Below are 20,738 nucleotides of genomic sequence, written 5' to 3' on the forward strand. Positions count from 1 at the left end.
CATTGTTACTCCTTAACATTACCCTGCCCTTGGTTGTTGTCAGTGAAGTTGCTTTTGAAAACATCTTTTCTTAGGAAATTACTTTTCTTTCTCTCACACTCCAATTCACAATGCAGGAACAGTTGGGCACACACATTTTGTCCACCTGACTCACTCTCCTGTCAAGACTGGCACGTCATAGCCACCCTTATTAATGGGTCTGTGGGCACACCATTGGACAACTGCAATTCCACCCACTGCTGAGCTTCTCACACAGTTCATTCCAATCCTCTTGTGAAACTTCTCCAGCTGAAGGATGTGCTCTCAAATCTCATTTTAAAGTGGAAGACAAGATTCTGGAAAACAAGATAATCCCTTCCAACTGGCATCAACAGATGCATACTTCCTGTTTCCACGTACTGGCTCTGGGCCTAGGCTTAAATATTTAAAAATATGAAAAACAGCAGAGTTTACATCACAACACCAGCAGCAGTATTTTCTTCCTTGAAGCTATCTTTTTTTAAAAAAATGATAATATTAGGAGAACTAAATGAGACACTGCCTTATCAATAAAATGATAGCATGAGGCTCAGTTCAGTACTATTTGTTAAGAACTGTACTTTAAACTGGAAGATTATTTTCCTGGTAAAGTAGTACAGCATTTATGTCCCTTATGAAACTGACAGAAACATGACCTAACTACGGACTCATATTTTTAGTTGCATACAAGGACACTTTTTCGAAATGAATTTGCATCTAATAGTCATTCAAGTAGTCATAAGAGGAATAAACCCCTATTTTTCCTTTCTACAATGTCATTTCTCTAATAGGCTCAAACATTATTAGCCAGCTTTTGTGTCTACAGGTTTCAAAATGAAGACACAATGGAAACTTTTGCCAAGTCATGTTTATTTTGGGAACAAACACACAGAGAAATAACGGAATTACCACTTGAGTAACTAGGAAAATAAGTTATGCTGCTCACACATTGCAGTGGTTGAGGAGAAACACTGAAAGAATTCTCAGATAAAATTTTACAAAGACTGCTCTTTTCAGCCTCCTTTACTTCACTGTGTAAGGCTGGAAGACAGAGATTCCAAGCTGTTATCTGAGCAAAGTTATGCTAAAACATGCCACAGACCCTAAATTAGAAGCATAATCAGTTCAATATGCCAAAGTGCATTGCTGGAAGTCCCCTTAACTCAGATAATCAGAAACTGTTATTCTAACTTAATTGCTTCTTCATTTTATTACTGCAAGGGAAAGACAATCATCTTCCTCTTGGTTTGATCTGTCATCTGTATCTCTTGAATTTCTGCCTGTCTGCCACATCTTAATTAAAAGCTCATTGTCCTTATAGTGGAAGTCCTACATAAATGTTCTGCTTATATTTTTCATCACTTTAATTTCTACTAGCTTGTTCCTTTTGCTTTTCTCAATCATCTCTCTTCAACATTTTCTGTTTTATTATTTTCTGGAGTTTTGTCTTTTGACTTCCTTGTGCTTGTCATCACAGTTAACACAAACCATGGTGAAAAATTTGGACAGAAGTTGAAGAAAAAATACAATCACCCCTAATCAAAAGTGGTCCCCACGTGTACTATGAGATCACATGCTGATTCCATGGAGAAATTTCTGTGCAAAGTTCTGTGTTAGAAGGAATATTTCAGAGTTTTTACTAAAGTTTTGACTTTTAGTTTAATGCTCTTGGTTAGTGTAAACATATTTTAAATGATAAAGCTTAGGTTCTAGTTTAAGCATTGGGTGTCAGTACCACCCACGACATTTGCACTGCTTGGGAACATCCCAATAATGAGAGTTGTTGAAAAATTACACTGAAAAGGTGCTTATGTGCTTAACCTGGCCATGGAATTTATGTGACCATCTTAATGAAATGAGTATCATAGGCTCTCTATACATAGTAGAATAACTGAAGTCTGCAAATATTGGTCTTTGACTGATTATGTCTGGAACTAAAAAGTTTCTATCATGAAATAGTTCTTTCTGGAAGTCAGGTGGCTTAAGGGCTTGAGCCAGAGGTTCTGTTTAGATCAGCTGTAGGGACTGATAGAAATGGCCTTATCTTTCACTAATTGCCTCAGAACCCATTTATAATACTAATGGGTATTATTCTTCTGAGAATAAGTTTCAAAACACTGATTATGCTTTCTTTGAAAAAGTCACTCTCTTTTGTCTTTCAAACCTCATTTCTAATAATTTTGTTGTGAGTTCAGTTTTTCTTGCACAACCCATAGTGACTAATCAGTCCTTATTAACATGATACTTATTATTAATGTATGGACATGTTATTATCACATTTTGGTTCTATAATTCATGCTGGGTACTGTGTTGCTTGAATTAGGAAATATTCTGTAAAAAGGAAGATTATATTGTTTCTCTTTGACTTTAAAAAATCCATTATACATGTATTTCAGGGATCAGTGAACTGAAACTATACACTGGCATAGTGATATTTGCCCAGCTACTGTTTAATAATTTTAAACATGCTAGCATTTTTCAACTGCTGTTAATCACTGAATTGACATTTTCAGGTAGCTACTTGCAAAAACTTCCAGATCTTTTTTTTAACTAAAAGGACCTAATTTAGAGTGTATCTCTACATGTCTACACACACATATAGATATTTACACCTTTAGGTATTTGCAGATACACATAACTTGGTCACTTGAATCTGTGATATTCTTTGCAATATTTTGATGGTAGCCCTGAAATTTGATATTCAGACTAATTTTCCATCAGCAACTTGCCATTAATCTGAAAGCGAACGTTTCTAGCAAGAGATACACAGATATAACAAACTAATATAAGACAGAAGGGAACAGTTTTGCTGAAGTGCTATATTCTTTTAAATTTTCAGAAGCAATTTCATGGCATCACAGCTCTTTGTGCCTTGTAGCTATTCAGAAATCCATTTGCTGGAGTCTAACCATGCCATTTTGGATCTTCCTCATGAAAGAAATGCAAGAGGTCTCCAAATCCCTATCAGGGCATATTTCATGGTGGCCCAGTAAACAAGATACTTTCTTGTGTTTTAAGTTGCAGCTATCACAGTGACACTTTATGAAGACTTAAAACTGAAAGAGACTACAAAACTTTACACATCTCATCCTTAAACAGCCCCAGCCATGAACAGCAAACAATATTTAATATGCAACGTATAAGGCATAGCTGATAAAGAACAAATCATATGCAAAACTGTGTTTAGAGCAGCCACGATTCTGACTTTCTACTAAACTCAAGATTTTATCTGTAAAGGCATGGAAATTATACTAAATAGGATAAGCCGCAAATAAATTTGCAGGCCTAGAAGGGCATAGTAAATTTACAGATGTTTGCAAAGTGCTCAGCTTCAGGTAAAAAAAATTAAGCTAAATCTTCTCACCAAAGTAAAACAAAGAGGGAAAAAAAGGTTTTAGGAAGGAGCAGTTCTGTCCCAACAATCAGATTAAAAGTAGCAGGGACATACTCTTAATGTGCTAGGTTAAAGTGCTATTCCCCATCCCCAGAATTTCCTTAGGTGACCTCTTCACAGTGAAGAAAGTTAATGTAGCTGATTTTTTGCCTGTAAGTTCACAACTGCCCTCATAACCCTATCCATTGGTGCTGCTGCAAGGTGTCTGTTAGCAAACAGTTGGGTAGTGGCATAATCTTTAATCAACTTGACCCACATAATGAACCACGAGTGAAATCCTGATTCAGTAGCAGAAGTTTATTAATTGGATCAGTCTAACTGGATTACCACTATTTCCCATTAAAAAAGGAAACGTTGGGGACACCAAATAAAAGTAAGAAAAGGTGTGATTTTCTAAAGAATAGAATGGCTTGATATCACCAAACCCATATAGGAGTACATCTACAAAGTTCAGCTTATCTTCCTTTTGTGCAAAATTCTCTATTGCTTCATTGAATGAACTGTTGCCTACTAAGTTAAGAAAAGGAATCTATCTGGCTCTAAACTATAATCAGTGTAATCAATGAAGAAGAAAAAAAGACAAGCATTTTACTTCCATGTCTGCAAAGTTAGAAGAGTCCAGGCAGAAACTGTGGTGACTAGCCTCTCAAAAGTCAAGAAAACACAATGTGTGTTGCAAGTCACAAGTTGCAAGTGCTTAATTTATTTGTAATAAATATCTCATTGATCACATTACCGACATCACGGAATGTGATATGCTGCCAACTTCTAGAAACATCCAAACAAGGCTATTTTTTAATCACATAAAACTTTAGTTAGCTAGAAATGCTAGCTTTTGGATTTATGGACTAAATTTCAACTACTTCACTCAAAAATGCTAGACACAAACATGTGAAGCAGAAATTGATGATGAGGTCATGCATGCTCACTGCAAGTACATCTGGAAGCAAGACAAGCCAACAGTTGAACCATTTCCTCTGACCATGACGAGCGCAGTATGCTTCAAGGAACACAAGCCATGATACGCTTTTATACAAGTTCCGACCTTTCAACTGCGCACAAAGTCAACTGGAAAATAAACTGCGGAGTCAGGGCATCACCTGATGTGAAATATTGCTATCCAGGTATGGACTAGATCAGCCCTTCTCCTAAGATGGATCTGCGAAGAGCCTGTGGCCTTTGTATTCCCTGGGCTCTTCCTTAGCTGGGATCAGAGCTCAGATGTACAAATACAGGTGGGGAGCAGTTACCATTCTGCAGCTCCTGAACAAGTGCTGCTCTCCCCAGCCTCTATCCACAAATAACATTTTTATTCTGGTCCCTGAATGATAACAATAAACCGTGTCCTTGGAGGTTTGCCTACAGGCTCAGGGAGACTAGCTCAGAGTGCTGTGACAGTTTCCCTCACTGTAGCAAACCCAGGGGCACAGAAAAATTGCTGCCTCCGGTTCTCTCATTTTATTAAGCAGTGACGTGAAAAACTTCTCCCTCCCCACCTCTTCCCTGCTTTGGCCCTGGGAGATGTGTGGTTTGTTTCCCAGTTCTGTGGGAAATGTTTTTAGAAGATCTGCAGCATGAAAAATGCAAGGACGTAGGAAATAACTAATGTACCTCTAGGTGTGATTTAAGTCAGTACCAGTGAATTTGTTTCTATATGAATACCAAAACCTGAGATCATTCCAAGTTACTTGCACAATGACTGCCTGAATCACTGACAGCAGCAGGACTAATGCAGGTCCTGTTTCCTTTATTTCCTCTCTCAGGTTAGACTCTCAAACAGGCCCTTCGATGCAGTAAGAGACCCAAGAACTATTTGGTATGTACGCTAAAAATGAAATATATTTTAGATTTTTAAAAATGTTCTATGATAAGCATGAAGAATGCAAGAAATCACCACTTCAACAGTAGCAATTAAAATAAGATGCTCCATAGTCACTATTTATCAGCATTACATATAGCTAAAGGAAAGTGAAATCCATTAGTCATTTAGTAATTACGGAATAGGGTATTAAACATCAGTTTTCTATTTGAAAACAAGGTCAAAATGAAAAGAAAACAGACACTAATTGCTAGCATACAGCATCTTAATTTACATTTTATTTTCAGGCCAGATGCAAGAAAGACCAACGATCAGGTCAGACAGTTGAAATAGTATTTAATTTACCTTGAATATCAGTTGAAAAAGAAAACTATGATATAAATAAAATATAAAATTTATATAGGAATAAAAAAGCGCCAGTTTTTACTGTTTACATTTGAAGACAGGAACAACTGTATTTAAATTATTTTTCCAGGTAAAATCATTTTTACTAAGAATATGAAGAAATAAAACTGTGAAAGGGCAGTGAGCCTCAAAATACCCATTGATAATAAACACAGGGGAAGGAATGAGCAGGTAAGGTAACTCTAAAAAAAGATGACACTGATTCCCCTGGTTCAAAAGACTGCACAAAAATCTTGTGAAACTCCCAGTTTACCTATATTTTACAGGCTTCTTTACCTCTAAGTATTACCAGAGAAAAATGCTTAAAGCTCAAACATATTCTTAAAATCTGTTAAAGCAAACATTTGAAAGTTTAATTTTCTCCAAGAAATGTGATTCTTCCATTTATACAAAAATATGTTGATATAAACAGAACCATGATAATTTGTATTAGCTGTAGAATTTTCTCTTACTAAACCCAGTTACTGCCAGACTGTTTTGTACAAATAGCTCTATAAACATGCTGTTAATCCAGCACCCTTGCATGAAAGAAGTAACAGTGTTATTTCTAACTAGAAACGTCAAGACCAAGAAAATTTCAGAAATGAGTGGAATATTTATACAACATATTCCAAGTGAACATCACAAAAACTATTTTGGAAGACCACATGGGATTTTTTACAGAAAAGTGCTGGAAGAGGTGGGATTTTTTTCTTGCAGTCAACAAGTCAAATCCAATAGGATAGCTGGTAAAAAGCATTTTAATAAAGGTCACACTTGAGCTGTCACAAGCAAGAATTTTAATGAACACCCTAGCAGTCAGCAATTAAGTCTGCACATCTGATAGCTTTAAACATAGACTGGAGAACTGCATCAAACTACAAACATTTATTTACATGGCAATTACTACGGACAGGAGCTCAGGTTTTTGTCTTTTTTTTTCAGAAAGCCAGCGATCTTGTACAAAAACTAGGACATGCAAAGGTGCTCCTGCCCTGGAGGATTCAACTGTTCCTGTAATCATATCCAGTACATGGATGCTGTGCCCAACTTAAGAGCATCCCTCAAGAGAGACAGTAGAGCCTCTAAGATCATCTATCCCAGGGAATAGGTAGAGGTGGGCAGGAAGGGAAAGCAGAAGGGAAGGAAGTTCTTCTGTAGTACTGCCTCTCATGACCAGGGAAATAACGGCAGCCACAGAACCCTGTACCTTCTACATAGCTGAGCTGGATCCATGTCTAGTTGTGAAGAAGAAAACCCCTCTGGTTACTGGTTTGGTTGAGATTTTTTCCCGTAGTAAATCATATCCCTAGCCTTTAAAATCATGGCTGTTATAGAGATGATGAACAGAATATAAGGTTTATGACATCTCCCATATGCCATTTCAGCATGGAATATTGCATCCGAGTTTCTTTATCTTCAAGTGACATTTCTTTACCTAAAGTGATCACAATTCTAGACACCACGAAGCCCTTGAGTTTCAAAACTCTGGTAGTGTGCCTGCATCCATGCTGCTCCCAAGATGGACCAGGCACAGGCAAGCATGGCTGGAAAATCAGCATCCTCTGGCCATCCTCCATGCAGGGGCACTGGAACAGCCTGCGCCGGGCCTGGAGGGCCCTCTGAAGCAGGAGGAACGTTTCTTGCAGAGTTGACTGCTCACTGAGAGCACAGCTTCCTGCTGGCCAGGAGAGGGGCTGTGCAGGGCAGGGACCTGTTGCAGAGACCCCAACAGGGACCTGCCTCTCTGCCCCTGCTGCTGTCACCTGCTTGCCCAAGGCTGGTTGTCCTGCTGCTGCCTTTGCACCTCCTAGGGAGCAGGACTGAGACATTAATGAATTACTATACATAGATGTTGAGCTTGGATGGGTTACCCTTCTTTCTCGGAGTAGGGTAAGAGAACAGAGCAGACTGCTGGTCTGCTAAGTTCTTTATTTCATAGTCTCATAGCTTTCTTGAAGGCAGAGTTTGAAGGGGGTTACATGATAAAGCTAAGCAGCAACAGCAAACAGCAGGCAGAAAACAGCTTCTTCTTCTATATACTCTATATTTTTTCTCATAGAAGTGTAAATTGTATTTGTTAATTGACCAATAAGATTAACACACTATTCTAGTTTTTCTTTTCTTAACGTATCCTGGTCTAATGCTAACAGTTGTAAGCCTTACACAAGTGTTACACAGGTACGATGTAACAGATTTGCGTATACAGTTTCTATCAGCTCTTGTTGTTTATGTGAACACTCTATCTAAAAAATGTGAACAGTATAGTTCCATCTGTGTTTTGTCTAAAGTAAAGAATTCTGTGAAAAGGCAACACTGCTGCAGTAAGAACTGTGTTTAAGGTCTCTGCTGCAGCTTTTTAATGTTTAAGGCACCTAGCAAATATTTCTACTAAAAGTTAAAAATCTATATTTCTATTTCACTTTAGTGTGACTTCATGTATCTCAGCTTGTCCAAAGGTTTTAATTCAACCCCTGTGCTTTGGCTTCCCTCTGGGCCTGAGTCCAGAGAAGCTTTCACTCCAACACACAGACTAGTGAGGAGTATGCGCCTCACTGACAAGAGTGTACGTGCAGACTTTAGCCAAACGTGACAGGTGATCTAACAGGTGGTGCTAAACTAAACAGATGATCCTGCCTGAGCAGCTGCATTGGTGCATCAAAGTGCACTAGTGCTGCAACCACACCACCTTTAGAAATATCGTACTGCATTTTTAATATTTTAGAACAATAGTGAGTTAAAAGTTTAGTATTTTTGTCAGTACCTGTGTGGAAATAAGAGATAATTTGCCCCTATTCAGCAATGACACTGTAAACAGAAATGAACAGCACCCTTGTTCTTTCAGTCATAAACAGATCATGGCCACTGTCAACATAACTGTGAACAGGGACACTGGAATAAAAACTCACGGGGAAGAACTGCCATATTAAAGCATATCTGTAAATCTGAGGAGCCTGAGGATATTGCGTTTTGGTTTTGCCAATTCCTTGTCTATCACCAACTTTCTGGCACAGACTATATTCCTGGAATATTTAAGATGGGAACCCTTAAGACTGTGATCTTTAAGAAATTAAACAGCAACAAGGAAATTAATAAATGTCCAAATTAATTCAAGTTATTTCAGAAACACAGTGAATAGATTACTTTTCCTTGCCTGAGTCAATAGAATAGTGGCTAGGTAAGTAACAGTCAAGCATCTGTCAAGGAGAAATTGTGCCTGACCTGGGTACTGGACAGAAAAAATTCCCAGTTTTCTCTCCAGTATCAGGTATAGGGTGGAGCACATCATGTACCTTGATTTGAACAGCTCCATCACATGTTATGTAAAAGCTCCGAGAACACAGTCTAAATAAAAGCACTGTAGGACACAGGAAAATTGTATTCAAAGGTTAATCAACCGTTCCCTGAAAAGTAAGCAGTATTAGATACCAAAATGCAAGTAAAGGCTAGTATCACACAGCATTTTCATTAATTATTTACAGCAATTAGAGAGTACATTTATTAAATTTGCAGACGACATCTGGCTGAAAAATGCTGCCACCTTGTTGGAGGACAGGGTTAACATAGAGACCAAAACCAGAGAAATGCCTTAGAGGGGAAAAACCTCTCCGACACCAAGTTCTGACACCCAGGTAGGAATAAACAACACAAGATGGGAAAAAGCAGGTTGAGTAACAGTTCTAAGATCAAATCTGGTGAAGAGCAGACAAAGAAAGGTGGAAGGGAGAAAGGAGAAACTATGGTTGCAATTTGAACATGTTAACAATATCAAGCCATGATGGCAAAAAGCTGTGATGTGTAACTGTGAGCAGAGCTTGCAAACTGGAAGGGGATCCTTCCAATAATCTTACTGCTGCACTTCTTGGTTTCTGAAAGACTGTAGCCTGACTGCCATGTCAGATGTAGTCCACTTAGTGAGAGACCAGCATGGAGAATGCTTCAGGGAAACCTCATTGCAGCCTTCCAGAAGCTTGAAGTGGTACATAAAAAGGAGGGAGAAGGACTTTTTATACAGGCAGACAGTGACAAGGCAAGGGGCAATGGTTTTGCACTGAAAGAGGTTGGGTTTAGATTAGATTTTGGAATGAAATTCTTTACTCAGATGATGGTGAAAGATTGGAATAGCCTGTCCAGAGAAGCTGCCAATGCCTCACCTCCAGAAGCGTTCAAGGTCAGGTAGGATGGGGCCCTGAGCAACCTGGCCTAATGAATTGCATCCCTGTCCTTGGCAGAGGGGTTGGACATAGATGATCTTTAAGGTCCCTTGCAGCCAAACCGTTCTATTATCAGGAAAGATAAAGAGAAATTACAAGCAAGTTACAAGCAAGGGAAGACTGCAGGAGCTGGAGTTGTCTAATGTACTGAAGAAAAGGCTACGGGGAGATTCAGACAACATGCTCTGCATATATAAAGGTTAGCTGCCACAAGTAGGAAAACAGTGTTGGTGGTAGTTATGGAAAACATTGTGAAACAAAAGTAATTTATTTTCCAGCACCCTTTTAACTCTATTTCCTTCACAAGTCTGAAGTGACTGGAAGATAACATTTTTATGCAAAGTAATGATTTTAAAGAATAATGCTTCTAAATAAAAGAAAAGCTTTGTTACCTTCATGTGTATCAGTTTCATAAGCAATATTTCAAGACGTATCTTATATTTGCCAGTAAGACAAAATGTTTTAATAAAACAAATCAGCTTGCAAACACATACAGAATTAGACTAAGAACGAAAATCACTATCCACCATCACAACAGTAAACTGCAATTTATGATGACATGAAGTTTAGCACCTGAATGAAAAAAACTAATAATTAGTAACAATAAAATCATTTAGCTTTGATTAATAAAGTCCTTTGATTTTCTTACTATTCCATGAAACGCAGAAACAAACATTCCCATATTTTCTTTCATGCCAAATGTTTTCATTTTCCACTTGTCTATAGCAAGTTAGGGTAAATGTTGGACATACATTTGGAAAAATATTATGTATTGTGACCTACCAACACTGTCTTTCTATTTGTGTTAAACATTAGCACCATCTACTGGTCCAGAAGGTCCTTTCAGACTTTAGAAAAAGCTGTCGAAAGTGAACCACCCAAAATGATGCAAAATGATACTGACAGTAACACGTAGTTTTTCAGTCCCTGTATAGGCAACAGAAGAGAAAAATGAAAATATCATCTTGTCATTATTGATACCACTTTAAAAAAAAGTAAAACAAAGTACTAGGTTTCATTTAGGCAGAGATTATTCTAAAATGTATGAAAAGAATGAAAGGCTTAGAGAGTTAGAAAGATTTGGATAATGAACATGATGATCTTCTACTGTGGTGCAACACTAATCTGTAGTATGAGACACAGAACTTCTAGTTCTAGATCCAAGGATGCCTGACACACAGTCACCAAAAATACTGGGAAAGATCATCTCTAATAGCAAGTTAGGTACCTCTGGATCCTGGACAGATTGGCAAAGAGAACCTGGTATTACGCTGCCAGCATTCAGTCCTTCAGATTCCACTAGACAACTAACTTCTGCCCTATAAAATCCAGTAAATTAGCTTGTTGTAGACAATCACTGCTGTATCAGTTTAGGATCTTTACATTACACTGTAATTACAAAGGCAAATTAACCTCTGTTGGATTTTTGCATCCTTTGTTGAACCTGACCCTAAAAATGTAATCTACTTGTTGATGTGATTACTGGGACAACTGCTCATTCCCCTGCCTCCACTGAAAGAACTGGCTCAAATGAAAACTGTTTTCAGGCTGTGCCTGGCGTCCTGCCTCCTGGCTGTGCTACAGTCTTCATCTACATCCACTGCTCCTCATACAGTTATGGAACTAAAATCTTAATTCCTGTAAAAATTGTTCGCAGTTCTTCATGTTTCTTGGAAAATTTTAAATTGCATGATATCACTTTCAGCTTCATAATGCAATACTTGCAAGGAGGAGAAATCTGAGATACAGCTGTATACCAAGTCATGCTGTTTCTAGAGCTAGAGACAAGCAAGAGATATTAGGTAAGAGACCTAATAACATTACCTTGATTTCCTTAAATACAAGGACTCCCCACATTGCAGCAACAAGGCCAGGACCCTAAAGAATAACATTAATCTGTACATTAGACAACTTCATTAAAATTCACTCCTTCTCATTACTGCTCTCAGGATGGTTGAATTTTGTCTGGATAACACATTTAGGTCTTTCCATTCAGTATAAGTAAAGCACTCATGACAAAAGCATAAGCATCAGTGAAATATTTACTAAGTAAGATACAATAAAATCTTCAGGAAGGGCTAAAGAGTCAAGAAACTGCTTTTTTTTTTTTTTTTCAGTAGGCACAACTTCTTTCTAAATTACACTGTGGAGTCTGCTCCAGCTGTTACATGTTCTTTCAGTAGACTCCAAATGACATGCCTTACTTTAGTCCAAATTAGAGTGCACAATGTTTCCTAACATTTCCTTTATTAGCATGACTAACTAGTTGGACAAAGTTTGATTTTATCACTCAGTATGATATCAAGAGACTGGAACATAGATGTATTTCCTGTATAGCTGGCATCTGGACAAAGCACAGAGCCAGCCAGGGAGACAGGTCAGGGAAACTCCTGATTATCTGTGATGTTTTTGTACAGGTTTCCTGGCTAACAGCAAACAGTGATACACAACAGCAACTTCCAGGCACTCTTGAAAATACAGTTTTTCCCCTGAGGGAGCAATGATCTGAATTTTCATCTCTGATGAGAAAATATCTGAATATGAAACAAAAACTGGCTCTGTGAATGCTTCCCATTAGAGCTGTTCTGAGAAACACTTGACAGATGTTTGGCCAGTGACCTTCCTCTCTTCATCCTCAATGCAGCTGATGGGACACAGATATAGACAGGAAAAAGTGTCTCATGCTGAATATATGTGTGGGTGCTGTTTCCTAGTAACATTGCCAACTATTATTTGAGGGGTTATTTCACTTTCTAGATAATGTGCGCTGAGAGAGGAATGCACTTTTAAAAGTGAAACAAAGTGTTAAAGGGATGTGATGAATACCTCTCCGAAAATTTTCTCCACAGTGAAATAAAGCAGCAGTTCTGAACCTGCAGTCCAGACAGGCAGTTTCTCATCACTGCTGTCCTTACATTTTTCCTTTTGTTATTTTATATCCTTGCCCTTTAGGCATACCAATAACTAAGTTACTAAAGCAGCTTTCCATTAATCCTTCCATTTCTAATTAGAATGATCCCAAGTTTTGTTGGTTTTTTTTTTTTTTTGATGGCATACTGCAGAGTTTATTTTGACTTGCTGCATCTTGAGGCAAAGCTTAATCCCTATTAAAGTTGTTTCATTAGTTTGCTTCCAAAATACAGCTGTTAAGCAAAACTTTGGTTTTAATATTTATTAACTCTCATTTGCCACCTTTGCGTCACCAATTAGTACAGTGTCAAGAGAGTAAATGCAAAGCTTACTTTTACCTAGTGATTGGAATTTATGCTTTAAAGGTACATCATGAACAGCAATAACACAGAGACAGAACAGGCCAACCTATTTTCCACACTTTTGCATAAGAACATTATTTTCAGTAGTGCATAATCTGTTCTGTTTGTTCAAGAAATGTAAAAAGAAAAAAATCCTGACTTAATTAAGCAAAACAACTACTAGGGGATAAAATTCACAAATTCAAAAACATCCAGACCAAAATATACTGCCTGGGATGAAAGCATAAAATAATTCTTTTAATCACTTCAATTAAATAGTTAATATTGATATAATTCCATTTACAAAGCTTTGGCTTTTACACAACCTAAAGACTCACACTCTCAATTCTTCTGGTTTTTCTTATGCTTGACATTGACCAAGATGGTGCTTGTCACAGTCACTCATGTTCCTAAAAATCCAAAGACTATCACAGACAAGCAGAGGAGGCACTGTACACTCTTGACTAAAAATGCTCTAGACCCATCATAATTTCAACTCAATTCCAAAAAACACTTTTAATTCTAGTTAGAAATTTTACTTTATATACTTACTGCAGTAATTATTGGAAAGCTGACGACAGCACTAAGATAGTGATTGGCCAGGAACCAGCAGCAATTGGCTATTGCCCAAAGCACACCAGAAACAAACCCTAGAAAAATAAATCCCAATCAAAAACATGCACAGCAAGGTCCAGGCAGCAATTTGTGGAAGTTTTACACTTATAGCATAATACAGAAATTGTATCTATGTATTTTAGTATGTTAACTTCTTTAACAAGCTAGCTCTGGCAATCTAAATCAATGCTCAATGGATGAAAATCAGGTACTCCAGTTGAAGTAGCAAATTAATTAAAGTTCACAATTTTCTGGGCAACATGTTCTCCACTCTGGCAGTTAAGTTTTTGAAAATCTGCAATGTCATTTTGTTCTAGTTTCAGAATAGAACAAAAATTATCACTGTCTCCCAACCTTAATTAATTAACCTAATAGAAGTGCCCCTTCAAAAGAGACAAAAAGTCAAATGAAGATACTTGAAAGGTGAACTACAATTCCAACACACAACTTGAACTAATCACTGCAAAATGGTCCGAAGAAGTAACTGAAATGAACTACTAATTTAAAAACATACCTGGCAATATGGCTTGGGGATAAACGTAAGGTTTATTTTTTTTGACTGCACAGTAGATCAAAAAGTAGATGGTACTTGTAAGAAATATTCCACTGAAGTGTGCAAAAACATAATCTAAATCTGAAAGAGAAATTATAAAATGATGTTAGCAAAAATACCAGTTATTAATCTTAACAAAATTATTTTCACTGATAGCATTCATATGGACAAAAATGCATAAAGGTGCTACTCCTAAGAATTCAAATTCAAATCTCATTGTGTCTAACTCAGTTGCCAGTTTAACTGTGGATGGATACAATCAGTAACACCTATTAAACATGAATTGAATTCTGTGTTGACTCCACCATTTAGTACAGGCTTCTAAGCATTTCTATGAGTTGTTATTTTTAGAACTCTATTACATTACTCAATTAATTTAATAAAAACTTTAGAAAATCCTCAGCTGAGGCTACAAAACTGGGGTGGGGATTTTACATAATTACGACCTCTCTTGACCATCTACAATTATGTTCCTGTATTCCTGTATCCTTGTTTTGTTCTTTACATTTATAGGTAAGACAACTGCACAGACTATGTAAGCAAAACATGGCTCAGTTTTGCCCTTTTTTGATCTTGAAGGATGTATCGTAATTTTGATCACTGTAATTATGAATAATAAATCCTTTATGGACTTTGTATGGGCTGAAGAGAGTATTTCCAATATGGTAAAGCAGAAGCATGCAGCAAAGTGATCCTTGTCTCCTTGGAGCTGTAAATTCTCAACAGGAAAGGCAGCTATGGTAATGACAACATCTGTTTTGCCTGGCTGGGGAATATATACATTGCAGTATTCAAGAGAAATTGTCTATGACAATGGCAACATTATGTGTTCTCAGCAGTACTTTGCTCTTAAGCAGCTGCAGGCATTACCTGACAAGGTATAACCTAAACCTTAAGGAAAACATTTCTGGGGGAATGTAGTTTGAAATTGGCAATTAGGCTTATGTTAAACAGGTTCAATTTAAAAAATGACATGGTTTTAATTACTTATATTGTCATATATCTGTTCTCCTCATCAGTTATGACCAATATTCTCTTCCTTTATTGCTGTTGGAAATTGGCAAGCTCGTGCCCTTGTTTAACTCCTTCTCCACTCACACAAACTCTGTATTTTGGGAGTGCTAATATTTAATGCCTTCAGAAACATACCTGTGAGTTACGTATGGTAGTCTTTGGGATGTTTCTCAAGTCTTTTTAATGGTGTAATTCACCTCTAACAAAAAAGGAGTGCTAGGGCTATCATTATGACAACATCTAAAGTAGTACAGAACTGATAAATTGTCATGGTTTATTTTCAGGCATATCAAGGTTTTCACCCTCTGCCTTTAAAAAATGATGAAATAAAGTAGAAGTAGTCTATTAGCCTTTACCAAACTGACTTGCTCCTGTGTATATAGTTTCATTTCTTCTTCCATGATCCTTGATGTAAAGTACTGGGATAAAACTGGAACCGTAGAGTATTCCAGCTACTACAGCCAGGCTACAGCCTCTTTAAAAAGAACAAAAATTGGAGAAAACAGCCTAGCATGAATTAAAGAAGTAGAAAACACATGTAAGCCCAGTACTGCAGGTAAAAACTGTACATCATAAAAAAATTGCTAGCTATAAAAATAATACATTTTAGCACATTTAAATTTTCTAGTAGAGAAATGGTTCACTTAATTTCACTGCACTTTGTGGCCAAGCAACACAGACAATTCCTGCACCAAAAGCCAGCAATCTAGATTAATGACGTGGGAAATTAACTAGGGTTTCCTAAAAGCAGAGCTAGGGGACAACAAACAAAAATTCAATTTAACATTCTTCCACCCTCAGCTTTGCTGTTGCAATCTACATAATCTTTATAACTTCCCAGGTTCATTGCCTCTTCAGTCCCCTTCTCCATCTCCAGATTGCTGTGCTCTTGGTAGGCTCCACTCCCCACACCACCTCCTTGCTTCAGCTTTGGAGCACTTCTACTGTCTCCTTACCATACTGCCAGGCCTTCTCCAGATGTGTTCACTTGGAAACCACACCTGGAAGCATGTCATTAGCACAGGCTTCTTCTATGCTGGAGTGCTAATCAACCAGATGATAAAACCCAGCTCTGTAATTACTGAGCTGATACTGTTATTTACTTTGCCAAATGGTATTTTTTCACAGGAGTACCTGATACCTAATTGGTGAGACACACTCAATGTTGAAATAATCCAGCCAATGAAATAATCTAAATAACTGTGCAACTATTCATATATAGATTTGCACGCTATACTACTATGTAAAAACCTGTTATTTATTAGTGTGTGACTTTGCTAGGAAACCACAGGACAAATTCTTCTCTAACACTGTTTAACTACTTTCTCTGGCTACTTGCTCTGTACCAGTACAAAAACTGTTAGCAACTTACATGAGTCTCTTTTTTACTGGAGAAAGTTTGTTCACCCATGAGTCTTCAGTGGTATCTTCAGAATCATTAATAGACTGCAAAAAACCAAGAGTTTTCATGCAAGATGAGTTTAGTTTGATTTCTTAAAATGTGCAATCAAATTGTCTTCTGTGCTTTAGTCTGGTAGATTGGTTCCTCTAGTGAGTATTGAGCACAGCTAGAAAACTCTCAGGGCTCTCTGTTCAGGTAGCCACTGAGCATGACCTCTAACAGTAAGGTACAATGGTAGGAGGAGCCTGTGGTTCTCCAGCTGTCTTTGCATACTCTGCTACTGCCTCCCAAAGGAGTGACAGCCAATCTGGTACCCCTCACTGGCCTCCAACCTGTGCCACAGCTGATGATGACAGTCAGCAACTCTTGACAGTCTCCTGGCTCAGCAACTGGGCAAAAATCCAGCCTTTCACCTAAGCACCTTCACAGCTTTATAGCTAACGTTTAATTGAAATTGCTTCCTCTTCCCACATACTCTCTGAAAGTAATACTCTTTGTCTTTTATGTAATCTCCATCATAATGAAAATGGACTTTCTAAGCCATCTAAAACTGACAAACAAGAAAGAACACTTGGGAATACCTCTTCTGTTGCTAATATTCAAAATGATATCAAAGATCCACAGATTAAGATACAATCAATACGTATTTATGTTGTTTTGTAGTCTACCATAAATCTACCAAACCTGACTAACAAACACATTTTTTGTTTTAAAATGGATATGTACTTTCACTGCTGTAAAGTAACAACTGCAGAGTACTTACACTTTCTCTCAGTAAAGGTGTGCTTTCTAATGAAGCTGAAGAACTCTGGACTTCAGTTTTTATAAAAAGAAATGTGACAGCACTCAGAAGAGAAAAATACACCAAATAAATACCATGTCAGTTCATAAGGACATAACATTTAGTGTCCAGAGACAAAAGTTTTATCTGGAGGCATATTCCTTTGTTTTCATTATAACCCTAGAGTCACTTCAGTATATTTAAAAAATGCAATTGCTTTAAGTTATATATATATATATATACGTAATCGTAATAAGTTATGAAAGATATAAATATAATAATTTTAAATTATTAATTTAACTTAGCTAACAGACAACCTAAGTGAAAATAAGGAAATAAATCAGTTTTTGTATCACTTTATAGATGTCTCTTCTCATGTAATGTGATTGAAACACCTTCTTTTAACAGCATGTAGTTACAACCACATTAACAATAGATGCTGTAGCTAACAGTGCCATTTCATATTAAATCACACATAAATGGAACACATGCTTGAAAATTCTATAAGGAACAGCTCAAACCTGCACAGAATTGCCTCTATGCTCACGGAAAAATGTTAATTTTTACCCTTCTATCATACGTGAGGGATGGAATACTGCTGCTACAGGGCCTTGTGAGCATGCAGAAAGAGAAGGGATATTGCTCAGTGCCGCTCAGTGCATTAAGTGAATAAAACGGAGAAGAAAGGGTAATACTGCTACTCTTAATCCTGCCTACAGGAGATCAGGTAAATACCTGCAATCAGAACTAGAAGGATCTGTTTTTTACTTTTATGAAAAACATTTTAATGATCTAGGAATTTCTTCCTCTAACTGTAAATGTTTCCATTTGAAGAAGGATTCATCTCTTACTGACAGAGTAAGCATAGGTATAAAAGGATGTCAGCTTCCTCCAGAGGAAACATACAGATTCCACACAGGAGGTGAAAATGAAAAGCCTGCTTCTGAGCTTCACAGAGCAACATGCACAGCCTTTATGCAGATTGCCAGGAACACATGTTTGGTCGCAATCTTTTTCCCTGTTGGTCACTCCTCCATGATATCTCATAAACAGGAAGTAGGTGATGAGCTGCATGAATTTATCAGGCAGGAATAGCAATACTGCTTCTATTTTCTCAGTACCTCCCAAACTAATGTGCCACGTATAACGGGAACGGGTACAAAGCTGCAGACTCTTAGGAAAGAAGAAAAGCAGAACCAAAAATCATGACTCTAAGGCAGCAGCTCTCTCCTACCAGTCAGAAACAGCTTCATTATCTTCATGTTCCTCCTTTTCTGAAAGGCACTTCATGTATCTTCTGTCAGCACACTTACAGTAAAGCCCCTAGGGTTTAGGGCCATCTTCCCAGCCACCCAGTTGGAAAGCAAGAACACTGCTACATAACCAAAGATCCTCTTTCCTCTGTGTTAGGACCAAAATGTTTGCACTCGTACAAATAAAAACCAAGCAAAAAGAAAGAATAAAGTCCTTCCAAAGACTGTGAAGGAAGACACTGTGTGGGAACTTGAAGTGTGACCTAAGACTTACAAGACATGGAGCTATTACAGATAGGAAAACATGCAAAGCCTCTGGCCTCTCATGGACCCCAAAGTATCAGGGAAGGGGTTCTGTGGCATCTTCTATAGTTATGAGATTAAGATTTGTACCTCTGACTGAGGGAAATGACATCAGAAATCTGAGGTTTTCTCAACAAGATTCTTCTAGTCAGTCTGTCCTCTCACAGCACTTGGGGAAAGTGAACCATTTGAATAACCTAGCTAGGGAGGTAATCCGTACATCTCTGCTTTGCCTTGAACATGCCTACCAGCATAAAAATATATTTCTGTGTTTATGGATAACCATTTCATCCCTGTATGGGATAACATGTCTGCTTCTACATGAACACTGACCAGCTAGCTATGGATAGCTCATGAATTTCATAGTAAATTGATTTGCCAAAAATTCTCCAATATATTCATTCTCTTGTTAAATCATCCTGGTGGTTGGTTATTAAATATATATTTTACATAACAGAAATGCATTATAAGGATCAATTTCTACCTTATAAGTGAAAGTCCAGCTCCAACATAATTTAAGATTGGTCTTGATACCTCTTCCGGGTCAATTCCAAACCAACCAAACCTGGAACATTTAACCAGTTTCACTTAGTTGCACAGACTTTATACAAGTAGTTAAATTATAACCTAGCCTTGGAAGTCTAGACTCATGTAAATAATTCTGCTTAAGTATATATATTTTCAGTATTAGATCAGTGCTTCAGTTGGCTTGCAAAAAGCTATGTCTACTTTACAAAAACATTTAATTTAACGTGTGTTGTTTTTTAATATGTATATATAAAAACTGAAGTTAAATTATTTTATCAGATCACATTGCAGAAGAAAAAAAAACAAACATGTACTAGTTTTACATTAAGAAATACATTATTTATCGACTCAATAACATCACTGGGCATTCTTCTTTCTATTAAAACAGAGGAAATACAAAAAGCTAAAATAGTTAACTTGCGTACTCTCCACTGAGAAGGAGAAAGTTTTAATACATAGGATAAATCTTCTTTAATGGTAGACTTGGCAGTGTTACGTTAATGGCTGGAGTTGATGATCTTAAAGGTCTTTTCCAAACTGAATGACTCTATGATTCTACAGGTGAGTTTTCACTGCAGTTATTAATGTAGAATTGGTAACATTAGTTATGTAATGACTTAAGATTTAAAACCTACTTACCTTGAACTTGCCCAACCTGTCAGCAAATTAAAAGAAGCCCATATCAAAAGACCAAGAGCTAAGCCAATAGTTTTAATAATAGTGACAACTGTAACATTGCCTGAAATACAAAAACCAAAACTGAAATCAGTTAAAAAATAGAATGTGATCTTGTCTATATTTGATTTAGATTCTGTGCCTGGTCAGAAGGCAAAGAAATTTAGGAAGCTACAAGGTGATAAGAAACAGGGATTTAAAAAAAATAAATACACTGAACATAGACTTTTCCTCCATCTAATTTTAAACATTATTTTTGGTGTGAATTTGCCTCTTACAAAATAAGCATAATAAACCAGTATTTACTATAAGGGCACAGTTCCATTAACAGTGAGACATTAAAGAACTGCATAACTACTTGTACCAGTTTGGCCAAATTTAGAAATATATCCTCTGAAAGAAGGCAGGTCACCCCCCCTCCCCCACCAGGTTTGGGAAAAAATAAATTTTCCTCAAAGGAAAGTGAAAGAGATAAAAACTATTTGTTTAACAAACACACAGGAAAAGGAAAATAATGCTAAATAATAAAATCTT

At 37.2% G+C, this 20,738-nt stretch overlaps 1 protein-coding gene across 11 annotated transcripts in view; it reads right to left on the bottom strand.

Annotated features, from left to right (window-relative positions):
* Window positions 1-20,738, bottom strand: part of TMEM144 (transmembrane protein 144) — a 60,764-nt gene that overhangs the window by 35,442 nt on the left and 4,584 nt on the right. For 9 of the 11 annotated variants that reach the window (XM_039551069.1, XM_039551066.1, XM_039551068.1 and 6 more), the window contains 9 exons: window positions 20,169-20,268; window positions 19,486-19,566; window positions 17,428-17,509; window positions 16,635-16,708; window positions 15,619-15,737; window positions 14,210-14,329; window positions 13,633-13,730; window positions 11,654-11,707; window positions 8,975-10,756 (listed from right to left, as the gene is read on the bottom strand). In XM_039551069.1, the coding sequence (XP_039407003.1) occupies window positions 10,673-10,756; window positions 11,654-11,707; window positions 13,633-13,730; window positions 14,210-14,329; window positions 15,619-15,737; window positions 16,635-16,708; window positions 17,428-17,509; window positions 19,486-19,566; window positions 20,169-20,268 (812 nt within the window). In that variant the 3' untranslated portion in view covers window positions 8,975-10,672. The other 2 variants (XM_019293419.3, XM_020584118.2) reach the window with 2 other exon arrangements.

This window comes from Corvus cornix, chromosome 4, assembly GCF_000738735.6.
Source record: "Corvus cornix cornix isolate S_Up_H32 chromosome 4, ASM73873v5, whole genome shotgun sequence".
Classification (NCBI taxonomy): domain Eukaryota; kingdom Metazoa; phylum Chordata; class Aves; order Passeriformes; family Corvidae; genus Corvus; species Corvus cornix.